Source organism: Salmo trutta, chromosome 30, assembly GCF_901001165.1.
Source record: "Salmo trutta chromosome 30, fSalTru1.1, whole genome shotgun sequence".
In the NCBI taxonomy this organism is placed as follows: Eukaryota; Metazoa; Chordata; class Actinopteri; order Salmoniformes; family Salmonidae; genus Salmo; species Salmo trutta.
This window is the reverse complement of record NC_042986.1, coordinates 1,245,123-1,266,745: the sequence shown is the minus strand read 5'-3', so window position 1 is coordinate 1,266,745 and position 21,623 is coordinate 1,245,123. Positions and strand designations below refer to the sequence as shown.

Here is a 21,623-nt window from a genome sequence, read left to right as displayed (position 1 = left end):
TGGGTGGTCCTGGCACCCAACTGGGTGGGCTTATGCTCTCCCAGGTCCACCCATGGCTGCGCCCCTGCCCAGTCATGTAAAATAAATAGATTAGGGCCTAATGAATTTATTTCAATTGACTGATTTCCTTATATGAACTGTAACTCTGTAAAATTGTTGCATGTTGCGTTTATATTTTTGTTCAGTTTACTTACTACTAAACATCACTAAAAATAATAAAAGTATAATCAAGAAAATATTATCAGTCCAAGTTGATATTAAAAGCATTTGGCAGGAATAAGAGAAATGAAATGTACTTTTTATTGTAAATAAACACCTCAAACAAAGTAGAAGAAACAAGCCACACAAAGAAGAGCAACATTTGGCAGAGGTAGTAGCACAATGCAGAAAGTCCTTTTAAGCCCTCAAAGTTTGCTTTGTGATTTCATAACATTGAATAAATAATACAGATGTTGCTATTTTTAGCTTTGTGGAATGCTTTTTACAGCTTACAACCAAAGACAAGTCGTCTGAGGATAGAATAAAATAATTATATAATATACGAATCAAAAAGTTAACACAATAAAAAGCATGGAAACAGGACGGTATTCAAGAAAATGTTCATAAATAGTACAAAAACTCACAAAATGTAAAATATGAAGCCCAATGCAGTGCACAGTAGCCTACACACAGTAGTGAAAAAAAAATACATTTTCAAGCGCCCAGGGTTAAAAACTATGTACATTTTGCACTTTCATTGATGCTACAATATCAGGCAGTGGTAGGCTGTTTCCTACCTTTTCATACTGTTATGTGGGAAAGTAATTTTGCTGAATCATGTTTATCTGCATTAACATACAGTACAGTAGTGCAGCTTAAATACAAATACCGTACTCTTATCACACCCACATAAAGCATTCTTCTGACTACTGAATATCTAACAAATACATTGTTTATGAGGTTTGTGGATGATATGGTGTGTCTCAGATGGCACCCTATTCCCTATACAGAGCATGACTTTTAAACAGAGCCCAGTGCACTAAACAGGGAATAGGGTGCCATTTGGGACACAAGCATAATATGCAGTAGTGAGCTTCCACAGTTTTTTTATGTCTCTCTGATGGGGATCTGTTGTTTGCACACGTCCAGACGAGCGCAAGTCCATTGTTTGGTTTTATAACCATCTCTGCTGGTTGGTAGCCATGGCACCCAGGCCTCTGGCCCCGAAGTCTAATCCCGTCCGGTGTGGCGAAATACCAGACATGGGCTGAATCATCCCAGTATTGCAGTCGTACTCCCAAATGTTGTCATAGTCCATTTGCTGGTCATCTGGCTCAGATGGTTCAAGGTACGAGTTGTGATCTGTGGGGGCAAGAGAAACGATTCCCAGGCTTTTAGTTTTATAGCAGTAGAAGAAGAAGAATAGAAGACCTCGCCCAGATTGGGAAACAGTTTTGGACCAGGTCCAATGTATATAACTCTCTCATGGTGTGTGTGAACTGCCTTCTTCGGCTTAACATACAATCGTACTGTACTGTAAAACCAGTACTGTGGCATGCCTATACAACATCACCCACGTTTGTCCTTTGTTTTCTCCTGGGAATTGTGCAAAAACATACAGCTTGAAATTATCACCTGGAATGTCCTAATATCCAATTATATAGTGGGTTATATTTGGAGATAACCTCTTAAAACTCATCCTGTTTTTATATTAGATAAAAGGACCCATAGATATGAGCTAGAGAGAGTAGCCCTTGCCCAGTTGTGTGCTGTCAATCACAGCTAGTAGTAACCCAGTCTGGAACAGTGTTCTCTTACACTGGATTTCCCCCCCATGAGACACCTGCACACATGGCATTTAAAGCGGGCCTAAGCTCCATTTCATTGGCACATCTGTGCATTTCCTGCACTTTTCTCTCTGCAGAGATAGCCTGTCTGACTGCATGCTGACAGTGACAGACACACCCAGTCCAATAGTCTAACGTTCTATACTATACTGGCCTATACTGTATGTGTAAATATGCCCTGTTTTTCTTGGAAGTGGTAAAACTACAGTCCCCCTATGAATAGACTTCTGTGTCATTGAGGATTTTGAAGTAAATTGTTACCAACTAAGGATGATTTTAGTTGGATTTAAGTGTGTGATTGACGATGTGACAATATCATAGAGAGGTGAGCATTCCTTTTTTTTTGTCAGAAAGAAATGCTAAATACATAGTAAGCTAAAGGTAACCAACTTATTTGCTGTTTCAGTTTTAAAACATAGCATAACATAGTATAATTTTCTGGTCCTAACAGTACAAGGTGAAGAATGTTGTTCCATTGTGAGTGCAGTGTGCAAGTTTACATGAGCATGCTTGACATTCTTACCTGATGAGAAACCATATAGCATCTGGGTGGTGTTCATAGCAGGCATCACGGGGAAGACCCTCTGTCAAAAGATGAGGACATAAAGTTGCTTCACATGTACAAGAACAACAAATAGTACTTTAGAGAGGATTATTATAGAGTACAACAAATGGAGATTATACCCACAGTATTCAAAATAAATATGATTGATCCATAATGCATTAACTATGGCAGGAATTCAAACCTTACAGCGCTGTCGATAATGTGCCTTTTAAAGGCAATGTTCCTGTGTTTGTGGAGATTGCATTCAAGGTAAAGGCTGCAGATGTCGGCTTAATTCGAGAGCTTGGGAATACAAAGATGATCCTGAGATAATTGGCTTTAAAGTTCCGAACCCTCATTGGTTTGAATGGTGTCAGCATTCTTTATCTTGCATTCTTTTTATTTAACAACAGGAATTGGGATATTTAGAGTACTACATACTGTAGGTAGAGAACATTGAACAGAACAAGGCTATGTCAATAACTATAATTTTGACAAAAATGAAGATAGAACCTTATAGTCCCAAGCTCTCAATAGAAATGACCTTTGAATGTCAAGCGCTACAATGCTACAACACAGTATGGATTGAATCCCAGCCACATGCTTACCATACATACAACGTCAAATAAATATCGCATTTACAACTCCACTCCATCATTCACGCTTTGTGAGTGTGAGTCAATGAGTTTCAGTTTCTCACCTCCTCTTGCACTGCTTTGGGTGCAGGCAGCAACCTCAGTCTGGAGACGGCCTTAGCTTTCTGGTCTGGCCCCTGAGGGCCCTCCATCTCCAGCCCCTGGCCCTGGGTGAGTACGAGACTCCTCTGGCAGCGCTTGCCCAGGGGAGGGGTGCGCAGCTGGAAGGAGGAGGGTAGGAGATGAGGGTCCTGCTGCTGCTGTGGTGGTCCTCTCACACACTGCTGTTGAGGGTCAGTGGAAGAGAGCATGAGAAAGCCATCAGGTCAAATTGGTAGTAGCAATAGAATTAGAATTAAAGTAGTAAAGTACTTTGTGGTAAATGTTAAAAGGGCCACATAGATTTGATTGATTGAAAGGAATTGAATTGAACATGGAAAATGTTTTGAAATTAAATGTCCCAATTTACATTACTAGCATTTATTAACTGGATGAAGTATCTGTCCAATGACAGTCATGCACATAAAGCCACTGAAGAGAAATGGACCTCAACCCTGCCAATGTATCAATGCTGAGACTAGAGTCTAGACACAAAACTTAAATTCCCGGGTGCGCTTGTGGTGTAAACAGACGTTTGAATCCAGTATCATGACCCACTTACCGCTGGCTGCTGCCTGAGCCGGCTCTCCTCCTCCTGGGCATAGATGTCGGGGGTGCAGGGCTCGTCATACAGGGGCGACAGGGGCTGCCGGGGGGCGCACATGTCCGAGTGCCGTTGGGGGGCAGAAAGCGACGCGTACTTCAGGGACGTCTGTGGAGTGCTCCAGCTGTTGGACTGATCACACAGGGACTTCCAGCGGTTAGCATTATTATTCCGTCACTCACAGTCAGTCTTTGCTCTCAGCACAGTACATGAATGGCCATTCTCTTTTCTAGCGCTCTCACGCTCAGGGACTAGCAGACGCTAATCATTTAAGCCACACTTAGTGCTGGGATTTAGGGTAGGGTTACCAAGCGGAGAGATGGGGCTAATCTCAGACATGATCTACAGAGGGGTCGGGGGGAGTTGGAGGGTGTAGTCTACTAGCGTGACAACTGTCCGAGTTCGTGTGCAGTGTGTGACTCGTGGAGTGTATGCCGCTAGCCTGCTACACTGATCTGTCTTTAGTGTCTTTAGTGGGGCGGAGTCAAATAGGCTGCTCTCCCTGAGTGCTGTCTGATTTAGTTTAGGAACCCAATGACAGCCGAAGGTTACGGAAAGTTGTTTCCTGTCCAGCACTTATGGGGTAATATGTTCCCTAAGACATATCTACTGAATTAAGCTGGAGAGGTACTGTAACATATCGTTTTACACCGCTGGCAACTATCCTTCTGCTCCTTTAACTGACAGCCCTGTTGTTTTGTGGTAGACTGTTTCGGTTCTAGCACACATGATGAACAGCAAAGCATAGTCCCAGAGGGAATATTCCATAATCAAGTTAGCGACCAGGCTGAAGTTAGTACCTTGACGAGAGGGGCCATCTCCAGATACTGTTGGGTGCCGGCGCGGTCACAGTGCAGGCCTGAGTAGGGCATGTTGTACACCGGCCCCTCAGGGTTGAGGTAGGAGCAGCGCTGCGGGGAGGAGTAGCGCTGCGACAAAGGTCGGAGGTCGCGCTCAGGCCTGGTGTGGGATGACACGCTGTTGCTGCGGCTTCCCAGTCGAGCCGTCTCGGTGGACGTGGGCCGACTGGAACTGTACTGTAAGGACACACAGACAGAGGGAAAAGGTCAAGTATGCTCAGTAACATCAAAACTAACAGGGGTGATGCGAATTAACACAAAAGGGTGGTGTCCCGGACCCAGACTAAGTCTCGTTCTGAACTAAAAAGCACCAAGATATTCTCCATTGAGCATGCTTTTTAGTCCAGGGCTTAATTTGGAGCCGGGAGCAATCGGCCCAAAGAGTTCAAACAAATCTGTAATCTGGCGAACCTGTTATGACGCTATTGTTCCTATACCCGCCCTGAAAAGTAAAGTTGTATTCCTGCTTTGCTTGAATAGCACCCAAAGTCTAGCTGATGTTATTCGTTGCCAAAGTCTAAGCAAGGAAAGTTGAAGATTTCAAATCATCTTAATTTGTACCGGGGAGGTGCAGTTCAGTAGCTACAAGTAGGCTACACACACCAAGAACAACATGTTTTCTGGGCATAGAGCTTTTCCCGCTAAAAGCTAATTGGATGAGCGACCAGTCTGCAGGGTCCTTCGTTCTTTAGGGAGACCGATCAAGGTCTTGATCGCGTACGGCACTTCTGTTGATTCTTGAGATCTCTCTGTTCTCAGGTAACCTGTTGATTGCTAAGGCAGCTAGTAAGTGCCCCTCATTTTTTTATGGTCAAATGTGTCTTTATGGTGAAAAAACAAATATGTTTTGATCTCGTTTTCGGGAGGCTTCAGGACTTCAGTGTTGGCTTGGGTTGTAACAGGAGAGGCACGGTCTAGACCTTGGTTAATAATTCACCTTTGGAAACGAAAAGTGCTCCTACTGCTCTGCCCAACTCCACCAAAACAAACAAGCTCTTTCATGATAGAGTCCTGTGGACATCAGATACATGCTTTATACCAGCTACGTAAATACCCCCACCACAGAGCAGAGCCTTACAACACCACATGCCGTAGTGTAAAAGTACATAAATGAACTTTATGTGGGCATACCAGTAGTACACACTCAAATTTAATCTAGTTTCTTAGTAGAAAGCAGACCTCGGTCAAATACTTTTGAACACTGTTTTTGAGGTGTACTTCATTGAGCTTGGAGTTCGCAATTTCATGTTAATTTAATAGTTTTATTTTGCTAATTGTGGGCTGCTGTCTGTAATTGTTGCCTAATATCTCTCTAGGAGCTGATCCGTCGTCAGGATTGTGGAATAAATCGAATGTTAAGGTAAGATTTGAATGGAGGAAGCTGATCCAAGATCAGCGCTTGCCTTTCTTTTGATCCTATCAGTATTGACACATGCTCCAATGATGCACTTGTGAATGCTCTCTTTACGTGGTGTTCTGGGAAGCACATGACAATTCTGGCCGTTATAGGAACAATGCATCGTTAAAACACTCGTAAGTTCCATCGCTATCAGGAAACCAGGCCCTGGACAGCCTAAACCAATTGCAGCTTGAGTATCTGAATGTATTTGACCTATGTATTTGATCCAGGTCTGGTAGAAAGTGTTCAAATGCACACTTACACACAGGGGTTCTGTGTACCCTGGGGACAGAGGGTTGTCCTCATGTCTGGGGGGGAACTGGAGGTGGTGGGATCCAGACCCTGACCCCCGTCCACTGTGGGACTGGCCCAGCATCAGAGACTCACTCCGACCCTGGCTGTTCCGACCCTGGCTGTTCCGACCCTGGCTGTTCCGACCCTGGCTGTTCCGACCCTGGCTGTTCCGACCCTGGCTGTTCCGACCCTGGCTGTTCCGACCCTGGCTCTGGCTGTTCACACTCCACCTGTCAAACTCTGGAGCCTAGTTGGAACAATACAGCACGACGTGTTAACAAATGAAACCAATTGAACGTACAGTCGAACACAGTTCAAAATTGAGGTGGAATATAGTTTGAGTTGCACATTAATGGATCATAAATAAGACAGCGTGCTTGCACCAAACCAAAACAAGGTAACTTAGAATGGGTAAATTAATGCAAGAGTCATAGCCTTGATATGGCAATAGCCTCCAATATAATGCTGTCCATAGGGGTTCCAATAGAATAGAATGAGGCTATAGTCAAATCAGGGCTACCAAACATATTGCTGCTCTCGGATCAGTTTTGCCTTTTAGATCATAATGAATATGAATAGGAGGAAACTGATCCTAAGATCCTAAGTGTCCTACTCTGAGACACTACATGGATAATTAAAGATAGAGTCCTTAGTTGCTCCATCCATTTTTGGACTCCAACTCTTATTGTTCTAATCTAGGATGGTCCTGAGCTAACGGTGGGGGTTGGGGGGGGGGGTGTCTTACCTCTCTTGGCGTGGGGGTGTAGATGATGTCATAAACGGGGGGCGGGGGACTGAGCACGGGGACATCAGAGGCTTTGAAGTACTGGATCCAGTCGCAGAACTCCCTCTTATCAAGACAGGACACCACGATAGGGTTTATCAGCTTGCCTGGGAAAGCAGAGCCAGTTAATGGATTCAGTCACTCATTGGAGTGTGCATGAGGCAATTTGCACTTAAGTGAACTTAATTTGCAATTTACATTTAAAAATTAGTGTAGCTCAGCGATCAAGTTACCTTCGATCATGAAGGTGTTGGGCTTGACGTCCTGGCAGGGTGTGGTCACAGTGATCATGTTGAGTGGAAGTTTCCCCTGCGATCACACACACACACACACACACACACACACACACACACACACACACACACACACACACACACACACACACACACACACACACACACACACACACACACACACACACACACACATTGTTACACACACTTCTGACACACAGACAGATCAGAGGGAGACGATTGCAAACATGACAAAGTATGTCCTTGAGTGTAATCAAGGTGTCATAGGCTATGAGTCACTCATACGAGCTAGAGGTGAGACTAGGTTCAGAGCAGTACATCTACTGTATGCTAAATATCTATACTGCAGCTGAGTCTATCCATGGTTCAGCGGGACGTTTTAAAATTACCTTGTAGAACAGGCCGTGGCACTCTTCTGATAGGATGATCAGAGTGGTGGGGTACATCACCAGTAGTCTGTCACTATGCTCCTATAGTGGACACAAAAGCAACAATCAACTCTCACTGCATTCAATAGCTAATTCAATGTTCAGTATCTTGCCATGGTGCGGATGTTTGTCTCTCAGGCTGATACAGAGAGACTCATCCATGCTTTCATTACAAGCAGTCTTGACTACTGTAATGCTCTCCTGTCTGGTCTACCCAAGAAAGCCATTGGTCAACTGCAAAACATACAGAATGCTGCAGCACGGGTACTGACCAAGACCAAACGGAGAGAACACACATTACACCGGTTTTAAGATCTCTACACTGACTGCCTGTGAGTTTTAGAAATTATTGTAAGATTCTTCTATTGGTTTTTAAATCAATCCACGATTGTGCACCCCAATACATGAGACATGCTTTTAAGTTATATACCCAGTAGGTCCCTCAGGTCCTCTGGCACTGGCCTTTTAACTATTCCAAAGCCTAGGACCAAGAGACATGGAGATGTAGCCTTTAGTTATTATGCCTCCAGCCTCTGGAATAGCCTGCCAGAGAACCCGAGGGGGGCCGAAACGGTGGACATACTTAAAAGAGATCTTACAATATAACTTTTTAGCTTTGCTTTTCCTTAGGGTGCTTTTTAGTAATTCAGTTTTTGTTATTCTTTAGTTTTTTTATCCTCTTATGTTTGTTGTGTAGTAAATATTTCAGTTTTAATTTTAATCGTTTCTTATTGGTTTTTTCCTGTGAAGCACATTGCTTTGCATTCCATGTCTGAAATGTGCTGTGTAAATAAAGCTTGATTTGATTTGATTTAGATTGTATCTTGTGTTCGGTGTAAGATGAAGTGTTATGTCTTAGAGCTAATGTGTGTTCACGCCAGAAGCAGTGTTGCTGTTACACAGTTCTACTGGGCTTTCTGTGTCAAATATTAAAGGCCCTTACAATGAAACAGTAGCTAAATGCAAGTGGGCTGTTATCTCCCCGACCGTGTGTGAGCGCGTGTGCTTGCATGTGTGCGTGCCTGACAGACACCTGACGTTACAGCTGTGAGGTGAGTCAAGTTGTTGCTTGAGCCAAGCAACTGCCTTTCACACACCCAGTTTACGAGCCCTCAAACTCTTCTCCCGGAGACTTCAAGCAGCCTACTGCTATTTCCCACCAAACATTAATTTGCAGATTTACCCGCAGGCTACATGAGTAATGTTTTTTGATAGGATTAAGCCTAGTCAGCAATGGCCTTTATGTATTTCTTTGGTTGCTGTCCTGTTTGGCTAGCAGAGTAAGATGTTTTGTAGGAGTCTCAGTAACTGTAGTAGACTCCTGTACTGCCCATACCCTTCTACAAGGTATAGGGTCACAGCAGACAACACAGCCCACTCCTTATGCACTATGTAGTGTGTGTGTGTGTGTGTGGACGTGTGTGGACGTGTTTAATTATACTTGTGGGGACCAGAAGTCTCCATAAGAATAGTAAACTAACAACAATTTTACCAGCCGTTAGTCCTCACAGGGTCAAATGCTATTTCTAGGGGGTTTAGGGTTAAGGTTACAATTAGTGTTAGAATTGGGTTTAGGCTTAGGGGCTAGGGTTACGGTTAGGTTTTCAGGGTAAGGGTACGGGTTAGGTGTTAGGGGAAATAGGATTTTGAATGGGACTGAATTTGTGTCGCCACAAGGTTAGTTATACAAGACTGTGTGTGTGTGTGTGTGTACATTTTGTTAGTCCTCACAAGGTTAAATGCGATTTCTAGAGTGCATAGGGTTACGGTTAGAATTAGTGTTAGAATTAGTTTTAGGGTTATGAGCTAGGGATAGTTTTAGGGTTAGGAGCTTGGGTTAAGGTTAGGTTAAGGTTAGGTTTTGGGGTTAAGGTTAGGGTTAGGGAAAATAGGGTTTTGAAGGGGACTGAATTGTGTGTCCCCACAATGTTAGTTATAGAATACTGTGTGTGTGAGACAGTGAGCTCTGCGGTAAATGCTATTGATTGATGATGTTATTTTTACTCATTCTCAGATCCCTGCTGTCAGTCTGATAATGGGTAGGAGTCATAACTGTCTACTGGACAATTCCACGAATCGTCTAGTTTCGCAAAACAACTTAGCAACAGTCAAGACCATGAATACACTATCTTATTCATCTATCTTAATATGTTTTCTTTTTTTATGCGCAAGTGGATTGTGCGCATTCAGGGTTCTTTGCTTTAGTGATATCTGAATATTAATGTCAAACTTCCAGAGAAGATGGCCAAATGTTATAATCTTTTACTGACACGTCATGTTTTAGTGGCTATAATGTTTCAGTGGAAGGTTCTTACGTTTCAGTGACTGGTTCTAATGTTTCAGTAACATGACAGGTTATAACATTTCAGTGAGGTGGGTGTTGTACCTGGCATGGGAGGTGCTGAAGGTGGACTTTGGTCACATAGGTGATGGGCCCCAGACTCTCACGCTGAGAACCCTCCCACTCAAAGATGGGCTCTTTACTGATGGAGTTCCTCAGCTCCTCTCTCCCTTCCGTGCTCTCCTCTACTTTCTGCTAGAAACAGGTAGACATGTTTACATTAGCGAGGCATGGAAAGAATCAACTTTACCCCACCAGTTAAGAAGGATAAAAATTAAACACATAGCAGAACTTCTCCACAGTATGAGCTATTACTGCCATCATTTTGGGGCTTTTCCTCATTTAATAGTGGCACAATCATACGTAAATAATATCGTACACAACTGTATAATGAAACAAATTGTTCCTACACCAGCTGTTACTATTGGAGGTGATACAGAAGCAACATAGCATTCATTATTTTTTGCTTTTGTTTTCATTCTCAGAACATTGCATTGCTGAAACGTGCCCTTATGCTTGTATTTCATCACCTATTTAATATATGTGATCAGCCTTTTCCACACACGTGGGTGTAGCCATACTATGACCCAGTGCAGATGTGAGTCTAGTGATGTGGTCGTGGTGCGGTCACAGTCAAGACCGCTCCCTGCGATCATGATGCCCTCAAGGAGAGACAGCCATGACTCAACACATCCTGTTGATGGATGACTTTTTAACATTAGGATCAACCCAGGGTGTAGCTCCTACGTTGGCCTACTTAACTGGTTTTCTTTCCTTCAAATCCATCTGACCTGCCATACAAATGAAACAGTATTATTTGATTACCTTAACCCTGGTGTAGGTCTCGAGAGGTTCAATGGGGGTGCCCCCGTTGATCTCGATGTGTTCTTTGAGCAGGCCAAACCACAGGTCCATCTCCTCCTGGTTGGAACAGTAGACAATGATGGGGTTCAGGCTGACACCTGCAGGGGTCAAAGATCATGGGGTCAGAGGTGTCAAAAGGGAAGTGGCTGGCCACCAATGCTTCCAACTGAAGCCCTACCCTATTTATTTACAAATAGAAAGCTCTACGTTATGCCAATGGCAGCTTGTCATCGCCGGTAAATCATGCTTTTGGGTTTCCCGCTATTTCGGAAAGAAACAATGTAAAAAATATATATAAATAAGTAGAGCTCCCTGTCATGTTAATCACACACTCTGTCAAACTTCCACAAAATATCCCCTGTCGCGTCAAAACAGGTTCGGTTACGTGTGAAACCACTGACTTACAGTGCCTTCGGAAAGTATTCAAACCCCTTGACTTTTTCCACATTTTGTTACGTTACAGCCTTATTCTAAAATGAATGAAATTGTAATTTTTTCTCATAAATTTACACACAATACCCCATAATGTAAAGCAAATAAATGGTTTTCAGAATTTTTTGCAAATGTATAAAAATAATTTAACAAAAATATCACAGAACGATGGAGGCCACTGTGTTCTTGGGGACCTTCAATGCTGCAGAAATCTTTTGGTACCCTTCCCCAGATCTGTGCCTCGACATAATTCCTTCGACCTCATGGCTTGGTTTTTGCTCTGACATGCACTGTCAACTGTGGGACCTTATATAGACAGGTGTGTGCCTTTCCAAATCATGTCAAATCAATTGAATTTACCACAGGTGGACTCCCATCAAGTTGTAGAAACATCTCAAGTATGATCAATGGAAATAGGATGCACCTGAGCTCAATTTCGAGTCTCATAGCAAAGGGTCTGAATACTTATGTAAATAAGGTACTTCGGTTTTATTTTATACATTTGCCAACATTTCTAAAAACCTATTTTCACTTTGTCGTTATGGGGTACATTGACGTGGGGAAAAATTATTGAATTAATTTTAGAATAAGGCTGTAACGTAACATAATGTGGGAAATGTCGAGGGGTCTGAATACTTTCCGAATGCACTATACACGTAAACCATTACAGGAGAGTGTGTGTGACCTGCGCCAGTATTCATAAAGCATCTTAGAGCATGACTGCTGATCTAGGATCAGGTCCCCCATGTCCATGTGATCTTATTCATTATGATCTAAAAGGTAAAACTGGTCCTAAATCACCACTTCTACTTTGAGATGCTTGACACATATGGCCCCTGCCTCCTAACAGCTCGCCTAGCGGAGACCTAAGCCCACCTTCCTCCGGACTGCCTTCCTTCCCAAGAGGAATGTAGCCTACAGATCCTGATGTTAAAAGAGCTGGAATCTCCCTTTATCAGCCCTACGCATACCAAAGATAACAGGCGAGATAGCCTCTTTCATTCCATTCCCACGCCTTTGTCATTGTTAGCAGGGCAGGCCCCAGGCATAAGTGACATAAGCGATTGCTTAGGAACTGCTCTCAGCTTACTTTGGAGAGTTGGAATAGTAGAATACACAAAGTGCAAGTTCAAAATGTGGTTGTGCATTAGCTGTTTTTCTCTTGTTATGTCAGTTACTGACAATCACTCAATATCATTAACATGGCATTACTCATGGCAAAATCTTTATAATATCGGGAAATTAGCTTTAAAACTGCACAAATTTCTTTCCACCCTATGGCAAAATGGGAATAATTGCAGGAAATGTGTTATAAAATTGCTAAATTTTCTCTCCGCCCCATGGCAAAAAGTGTAGAACTGCAGGATATTTACTTTAAAACTTAAATATTTCTCTCAGCCGTCAAGAGGAGGCCACTAAAAGGTTTTTCCCCCTTCCACCAAATCTTGCCTTGGGCCCCCAAAAGGCTAGGGCTGGCCTTGATTGTCAGGAACGCTTGCCTTGCCAGCTGACTGTTCCCTAATCGGCAGCCTTGCTGCTCTTATTTGTAGATTTTCTTTCTATTCATTCCAGCTTTCATTTTTGCCCTTGATCATGACACTCCCTCGATTTAGGCATTTTTCCACGGGTCAAGTGAGGTCGGAGAAAGCCTGCCAGAGGGTATGACAGGTTATTTCTGGAGCCTAGGCCTATTGTTCTGACCTGTCCACCTCATTAGTGGTCTGGCTGATGTTATTAAGTGTTATTAACTGACTTATAGGAGTGCGAGAGTCCGGACTACGGGTAGCGCTGTTGACTCCGGACTTCTGAGCCCATTGTGTCCAGCTCCCACTTCCTTCCCTTCGCCACACTTTCCTGGCTGTGTTGCCCTCTCATCTGTCTCATCCCCCTCTCATTTCAAATGTATCTCTATCAGAATACAAAAAATATGAATAAACAGACTTACTCAAGTTATGACTGTTGCGACATGACCCTAACTAAACCTTTGTAGGAACTTCCCGGGACTTTCTAGGGAGTGTACGTGTGCCTATCCATCATGCTAAGTCAACTCCTGTTGGGGCTTACAGTAAAGCTGATTCATCAGTGTAGCAATGAGGAAGATGTGAAAGAGTTTCATTCCACGATATCGCTGCTGAACACAATCTCTCACTTGACTCAGAGTTTCGTCATGCTAACTCTACATGTGTTTCCAGTCAAGTGCACTGCAGCCTCCCTCTAGGTAAATAAAGGCTCTCTCAGAACAGGGAAAACATCTGAAACACAATATTTATTTGTTCCAAGAAGTATCTCTGAATGTGAAGTATGTTTGGCCATGCGTAATAAAGAAAACATTTTGGGAATAATAAAGAAATACAAATAAAGAGACTTCGAATTCTCCATGACTTGAGCTGACTTCATGTGTCTACAAAAAGTATCATATTAGTGTCATGTTGAATTCAGAGAAACAACAAAGATCCCATTATCAAACAAACTTAAATCCCAAACCATTCCAATTCTAGCCCAGTTGCCAGGTATGTCTGTGCTTTAGCTAACTCCTTTGACCTTCATTGTCATGCCATAGAACAGACAATAGAGAAGTTGACTAAGGCATATCAGATATGGCAACCATGCTCAAATTAAGCTTACAACTATTTTTGGTCATCATTATCAAAGACACAGTGAAGTTGATAATGAAGTCCTTGAACATTTGGAGATCAGGGCAAAGCCTCTCAGAGAAGGAGTGCTGATCTACGATCAGTTTTGCCTTTAAGGTAGTAATTAATAAGATTACATGGACAGATCCTAGATCAGCACTTCTACTTTGAGATGTTTGTGGATACGGGCCCAGATCCTAAGAGGCCAAGTAGGGTGCCCCTGGAATGTGCTATAGATTATATGTCTTCACAGGGCTGAGAGCGGGCCCTGGCCTTTCTTCCTCGACAGCTGAGAGAGTTCAGGGGCACCTGTCGTATAACAAGTGGGGCCTTCAAGAGAGGCTTGGCCCCCTGACCGAGAGCAGAGAGGGGCAACTCTTGTTAGTTTTGGTGGTTGAGGGGAGGTGAAAGGGGTCATGGCACTTTTGAATCACCGGAACGTCGGAACATAGGAAACGCCACCAGTTGAAAATAGCATGTGATGTTCGGCTCGGGATCGTGAAAGTGAATGTGGGCTCTGTTTGTCTTTGCTGAGAGAGAAACGAAACTTGAGAACCGTGCGCTTTACGTCATGTTTATGCACACGTCATCCATTGACAGCAATACAAGATTTCCGTGACAGTCAAGTTATGTGCTCGCATCTCAAGTAACTTTGAGACTGGTTGAAAGAAGACGGGCATTTAGACACTACAATATTGGTGTTTTTATGCAAATGTGAACCAACATTCCTATATTTTTGTCTCAATTGTTGAGAATAAAACCTTGTCTAGCACACCACTGAGTTACAGAGTAGCTTGAAGCTTGCCTGTGAATCATAAACAACTATAAACAGCCTACAAGACGATTCAATGACAACTCAACACAGACTGATTGGCTATAAAAAGATTAAACAGACAATTGCAACATCTCAGCGCTCAATGCTGTCTCAGTTCTGAAAACCACTAGCACATGAAGTTAATCGTTTTTTCCTTTCAAGTAAAAGGCCAACTCACCGTTGATCTGTAATGCAAATTCCTGGGGTTGGCTGTAGTTACAGTTTTGCTGCAGGTTGCAGATGGTGAGCTCTTTCAGAGGAAGAGTCCCCTGCACAGCACAAAGCACAAGTCAAATCTTAGTCGTTCAATCATTCCATTTCATCATACAGTATCATTGTCGGGACCATGGCAATATACTATATAGAAAGGATGGGGTACACTGTTTTTCAAGCGTACTGTACATCATAACTTCATTTTTGCCAAATTTGATATTTTTTTCCATTCTCTGTAAACTTAAGGAACAATAACATTTTCGAACCTATATGAATTGAAATCAGTCACTCCCCTTTATGTACTCTGAACATTTTATGACTCTAGGACCGAGAAAATGTTTACAAAATAGCTTCTGAAGTTTGGTGATTTTATGATCATAATTTGTTTCAGTTTGAGATTTTTTCATCCAATAGTGACGATATCGTAGTGCGGTCTTGTGTTTTCTTTTCGTAAAAGATTTCAATCTAATTACATTTCTAATTTCCGCAAATATCACTATTAGTTGGCTTGAAACTAAAGCCAGCCAGGTACATTTATGATTGTATCAGGCCTTACATTTGTCATCATTTACTCAATGACTAATATCCAATATCCAGCAGCTTCCCATCCTGTCACTGAGTCTGGTGCGAGTCTAGAGCTAACAAAACATAGACACTGTGCCACAGTGATTCATGACTGCTCATACTTTGCGAGACAGGTTTAGGAGACAGAATCATACACACTATGTTTACCAACACATAAGCCGTTGGCAAGGAACGTATGTCTAGAGGCATAACAGAGATTGAAAACGATGTAGCCTTTACATTTTAGTCATTTAGCGGATGCTCTTATACAGAGAGACTTACAATCACTGCACTGAAACTACTGTGTCATAGTAAACATTTCCTCACCATTTCAGTGATTTGCGATCATCACTCATTCATTTACAACATTTTGACAGCAATATATCCATAAATAACATAATGGCAGCCTTTGAAAAACAGTTGGTTGGAAAGCCTCACCTGGTAGGTGAGTCCAGTGGTGTTGTTGGAGACAAAATGAAGGTGTGTCTGGAAAAGGTCCAGGTAGCAGTCATGCACATCCTGCAGAGAGAGAGAGGTCATAGCCAATATCGTCAAACCAATCTATGTAGGATTTAAGGTCTGGAACTTGAAGCGAGAACAGTATAACACCAGAATCCCATAATCTACTTTCAGCTTGTCTAATAACACCATCTGGAAAATCACATCATGACTATATGTCTAGTACGGTGGTCCTGAGGGGCAACATAGTCTTTGTTTCTACCCAGACCTCTGCACTCTTTTTCTCTGATGATCAAAAGGAGTGGCGTCTTGACCCAGTGTAATTGATGTGTCCTAAATGGCACCCTATTCCTTATAAATTACACTACTTTTGACCAGAGCCTAACATCCTGTTGACAGGATGTTGTCCTGTCAACAACATCCTGTGTTTCTAACGGGTTGGTCTTATTCTTAATGGTCCTATAATGCTGTCAACGTTGATTTGACTGTCATTTTTACACCTATAGGAAGTGGTGTGCTCGGACTTGGATTATAAGGACTTGTGTTATTATGGTTTGTCAAGATCGGTGTGGAAGAACTTGACTGGCCTGCACAGAGCCCTGACCTCAACCCCATCGAACACATTTGGGATGAATTGGAACGCCGACCGCGAGCCAGGCCTAATCACCCAACCTCAGTGCCCGGCCTCACTAATGCTCTTGTGGTTGAATGGAAGGAAGTCTCCGCAGCAATGTTCCAACATCTAGTGGAAAGCCTTCCCAGACGAGTGGAGGCTGTTATAGCAGCAAAGTGGGGACCAACTCCATATTAATGCCCATGATTTTGGATTGTTCAACGAGCAGGTGTTCACATACTTTTGATCATGTAGTGTATATAAAGTGATATAAGTGTGTGTGTGTGTGAGTGTGAGTGTGAGTGTGAGTGTGAGTGTGAGTGTGAGTGTGAGTGTGAGTGTGTGTGTGTGTGTGTGTGTGTGTGTGTGTGTGTGTGTGTGTGTGTGTGTGTGTGTGCTCGCATGGCCTGGCCTCAGAGCCATACGAAACATACTTTACATATTTCTGAGCACCTCCAAGGGTATGATACCTACTAATGGTGTAGTTACTTCGGGCCTTATTGCTTAAACATAACCCACCGTAATGTAATATATCATACTAAATGGAGCGTCACTGATTTACGTACAGAATAATACGAATTGCCCTGAGACCAAGTTGGTGCGTGTGTGCATGTCTGTGTGTGTAGGTGTGTCTTACCTGGCAGTGGAGAAAACGGAAACGGACTTTAGAATGGTGGACCATTCTGCCGTAGTTCTTGACATTGATGCTGCTCTTCTTCCAGCCGTGGACTGGGTCGTAGGGGAACGGAGGGTCCCACTTAACGTTCTCGATCGTCTGCAGGTCTTTATGGGTCATTTCCTGCAACCGACAATCACGTCAATGAACATTAGACCACTGTACACAACAAAATAACGGAGCCCTTTCCTGTAGTCAAAAAACAAAAGCGCCCTCTTTGGCCCCATGGGTAGAATGTTATTAATATTTTTCATATTTACATCATTAATAAAGTGTTTTCTATGTCAAACAGTTTTGTAATATTTCAGTCTTCTGTGATGTATATAAAGTGTAATATTGGGATGCAAACTCAAAATGTAATACATTTTAACTCTACATCTGACATGGTCCAGGTGACTCCTTATTCAAAAGCCCTTAACCATGTGTGTGAGGTGTGTACTTTTGTTTCAAAGTAGACTTGTTTAAGATGAACAAGAATCACTCTGTGTGACCTTGATTTAGCCCACTACAGTAAAAGGTTAAATAAGTTTGGTTGTTAAGACAAGACTAACGTAGAGGTAATGTGTTTTCTTAAAGGGTTATTTGGTTGTCCCTGTAGGAGAACACTTTTCTGGTTCCAAAGGTACAGGGACAGAAGGGTAGCTCATTTTAGATAGATATATACTGTATACAGGTACGGACATAGTAAGTGTGTTGTCTGATATGGTGAGATGAGACAATATGACATGAAATATGTCTACGGTAGAGAGAGAGAGATGCATATTTTCAGCAGTCCTTACCTTCCTCGGGGTGACAGTGCAGAGGATATTGATGATGCTGTTGGACTTCTCCTGTCCTTCCTGGGGATAATTTTTACGGAACAAGCGGCTGCTGCTCGGGAGGAGAGGGAGGGAGGAGAGGGAAGGGAGGAGAGTGAGGGGAGGGAGGAGAGAAGCATGTGTTAGAACTTGCTCTCCCGTGTTTACCATACAGGCATGTAGCCTAGCCTATCTGCTTGCTGTGCTACCAGTTGGGTTCCCAATGGCAGATAAAAACAATGAGTTCAAGACAAATGTGTTTCTTTCTGAAGAGTTCTCTTGTCTGGTTTTTGTTTTGAAAGTGTGTGGAGTGTAAAAAAACTGCTTGGTTTCGCATTGTAAATCTGGGCTTTTTTTCTCTAAGTGGTCAAGTTCCCATTCCAATCCAACCTTTGTCCTTTTTTTTTCTTGACAGCTTAATGACGTCCGAACATGGTTTGTGTCTCATCGTATCATCGCAATTGACCAGGAACCCCCTTGTTAGTTCCGTTCAATATCACCAATTGAAATGAGCAGAACAATCGGGGCTTGTGTCTGAGATGGGCAGGGCATGAATAGATAAATCAGGCTTCAATGTCTTCCTTTGTCACGACTGACCCCTATCTGTTATCATTAGTGTCACATCTTTATAACGAAGCTTTTCCGGTGCATTGATAACAGAGGGAGTCAACTTTTACAATCTCCCTCGAGTCTATCTCCCTGTGTCCAATCTGAATGTAGTTAGCATAACAACAAAGATATTATTTGCGCTATGTGGGAATCAACTTCGGATCAGTATCTGATAACTGACTAACATGACTGGCAAGCATCAATCATCAAATAAAGAAATGTAAATTCGAAGAGGAATGCAGATAATAGATAGGTAGCTGCGAACCTAGCATTCTTTGTGTCACTGGATTGGCATTCACATTCACTCGCTTGGCTCTGTATGGAATACCTGAACTGAACCTGGCCTGTTTCCCTAACACACAGACAGCAGGACATAGAGGAAGTGAGAACACTGATGTTATTGTTCCAAGTTGAACAATCAATTCACCTGTGTGTGTGTGTGTGTGTGTGTGTGTGTGTGTGTGTGTGTGTGTGTGTGTGTGTGTGTGTGTGTGTGTGTGTGTGTGTATCTGTGTGCACGTGCATAGAGAGAGAGAGAGAGAGAGAGAGTGAGGGGGAGCCCACTCTGGAATGTTGATGTACTTGTAGAGTATATTGTTCCAAACAATGTCTTAAAATGAACAAAATCAAAAAGGGTCGTTTTGAGATATTCCCATGAAATAAATGAATGTGAAAATGTGTATTTCAGAATCTAGACATTCTCCATATTTTAGAGCACACTGCAAGGAGTATAATGACACCAATACTTTGTGTGTATCATGTACGATTCCCAGATCATAAGGTCTTACAGGAGGCATGTATACAGTAGGTCTAAAAAGGGCCTAAAATGGACACACTGATCATGATGAAAAATAAATAATGGTTTGGGATACAAATGTAAAAAGCATGTCAAACATCCTTCCTCCCAATGAGGTTTCTATGTGAGAATTACCAGATCAATCTGAGATACCAAAAATATGTTCCGCTCCCGCTGGCGGGGAATCGCCCATAAGAAAAATCCTTTCTCTGAGGGTCAGAAAGTCTTGATTTATTTATACTGATAGTTCATTAAAGTAGCATAGGAAAGTCTTGATTTATTTATACTGATAGCTCATTAAAGTAGCATAAGCTTACAGCACCGTTAATCAATACTTGAGCAGTCGTCCAACCCATACAAGATAATTCTTTCATGACCAGGATATTGACACTTCATGTTCTGGCAGTGTTCCTATTCTATTCGAACCAGTCTATTCTATTCTAATGGGGCTTAGATCCTGATAAGAGAAAGCAACCATATTATCTGACAACCGACACATCAGCTTAGATGCAAATAAGAGGCAAATGGTAACTGCAGTACACATACAGTTTTAAACACAGTTGTAATTATGGTAAGTGTTCACACAGTCATAACGATATCACTGCTCATGTGCTCTCATGTACCTATGTGATCCTAACTCTGACCCCATAAACCTCACAACCTCCATTTAAACCATACAGCTCAAACGCTGTGAAATACCAGGATTCCCTCCAGCTGAAACAACCAGTCTAAAATAACACACCACAACGAATGAGCCAGACATGTATGACATTTAGGCTCCGTCTTGAACAAACACCAGAAATACAGTGAAAAGACAAAGTTGAGTGTTTTGTGAGGGATTTTGTGAGGGATTGTTATTCCTTCCTTACCTGTTCCTGCGTATGAAACTCTTGCTGGAGAACCTGAAGTTGTGTTGAGGAACACATGACATGCTGCTCCCCATGTTGCTCTACTGTTGTTGGGGCGGTAACCTCCTCTGTAGACGTCCTGTATTTTATTCCCTGTGTGATGGTGAATGTGTAATCCAAATCGTGGTGTGCTCCTTGCTGAAGTCAGGCAGATACTGAGGGAGAAGTGGGCAGGGCGAGTGCTGTATAGACAGACTGGTGTGTGAGAAGGAGTGAGAGTGTGTGTGCAGGGGGAGGGGCTTTGAGTTGTGACAGGGTGTGTGTGTGTGTGTGTGTGTGTGTGTGTGTGTGTGTGTGTGTGTGTGTGTGTGTGTGTGTGTGTGTGTGTGTGTGTGTGTGTGTGTGTGTGTGTGTGTGTGTGTGTGTGTGTGTGTGTGTGTGTGTGTGTGTTTTCGTGTTTGTGGGGTGAGGGATTTCACACCATGCCTGGGATCCCTCTGTTAAAGCCATTCCACAACAAAGACGTGGCCCAGCGAAATGTGCCATTTCACACTTTTCACCAGCCAAATGGCCTCGTCTCAATGTTTGAAGGCCATCATGAGAAGATACAGGTTACTCTGAATGATGGTGGTGTCAGACTGGGGCATGTCTGAGCATGAAATTGCCTGTGGCACAAAGGAGTGTTTATTATCGCCCCACATACTTTGAGCACAACAAATTCATTCTGAAATGTAAGTAATGTTAATTTATTTTACCTTTATTTAACTAGGCAAGTCCGTTAAGAACAAATTAATATTTACAATGACGGCCTACCCCGGTCAAACCCTAACCCGGACGACGCTGGGCCAAAAAACGAGCTTCAACGGCATACAACACTCCTTCTGTGTGCCTCCAACTGCTCTTAAATACTAGTAAAACTAAATGCATGCTCATCAACCGATCGCTGCCCGCACCCACCCACCCGACTAGCATCACTACTCTGGACGGTTCCGACGTAGAATATGTGGACAACTATAAATACCTAGGTGTCTGGCTAGATGGAAAACTCTCCTTCCAGACTCACATTAAGCATCTCAAATCCAAAGTTAAATCTAGAATCGGCTTCCTATTTCGCAACAAAGCCTCCTTCACTCATGCTGCCAAACATACCGTCGTAAAACTGACTATCCTACCGATCCTTGACTTCGCGATGTCATTTACAAAATAGCCTCCAACACTTTACTCAGCAAATTGGATG

At 42.8% G+C, this 21,623-nt stretch overlaps 1 protein-coding gene across 2 annotated transcripts; it reads right to left on the bottom strand.

The window, feature by feature from the left end:
* Positions 1-277: 277 nt before the first annotated feature.
* LOC115168933 (pleckstrin homology domain-containing family N member 1) lies at positions 278-20,668 on the bottom strand. 2 transcript variants are annotated; one of them, XM_029724463.1, is made up of 16 exons: positions 20,408-20,668; positions 18,116-18,206; positions 17,298-17,459; positions 16,027-16,107; positions 14,990-15,080; positions 10,894-11,030; positions 10,114-10,263; positions 7,689-7,769; positions 7,279-7,354; positions 7,007-7,152; positions 6,230-6,508; positions 4,509-4,745; positions 3,667-3,840; positions 3,071-3,289; positions 2,350-2,410; positions 278-1,341 (listed from the first exon to the last, which is right to left on the bottom strand). In XM_029724463.1, the coding sequence occupies exons 1-16, from the start codon at positions 20,479-20,481 to the stop codon at positions 1,154-1,156; spliced, it is 2,247 nt and encodes a 748-aa protein (XP_029580323.1). In that variant the 5' UTR covers positions 20,482-20,668; the 3' UTR covers positions 278-1,153. The 2 variants fall into 2 exon arrangements, with proteins under 2 accessions (XP_029580323.1, XP_029580324.1); XM_029724464.1 differs by having other exon boundaries at positions 10,114-10,260.
* Positions 20,669-21,623: the final 955 nt, after the last annotated feature.

Coding starts and splice junctions, on each gene's coding strand:
- LOC115168933 (XM_029724463.1), bottom strand. CDS start 20,481: ATGGGGAGCAGCATGTCATGTGTTCCTCAACACAACTTCAGGTTCTCC. Junction 10,264..10,893: donor AGACCTACACCAGGGTTAAG/GTAATCAAATAA, acceptor ACCTGTTTCTAG/CAGAAAGTAGAGGAGAGCAC. Junction 1,342..2,349: donor GCTATATGGTTTCTCATCAG/GTAAGAATGTCA, acceptor TTGCCCCCACAG/ATCACAACTCGTACCTTGAA.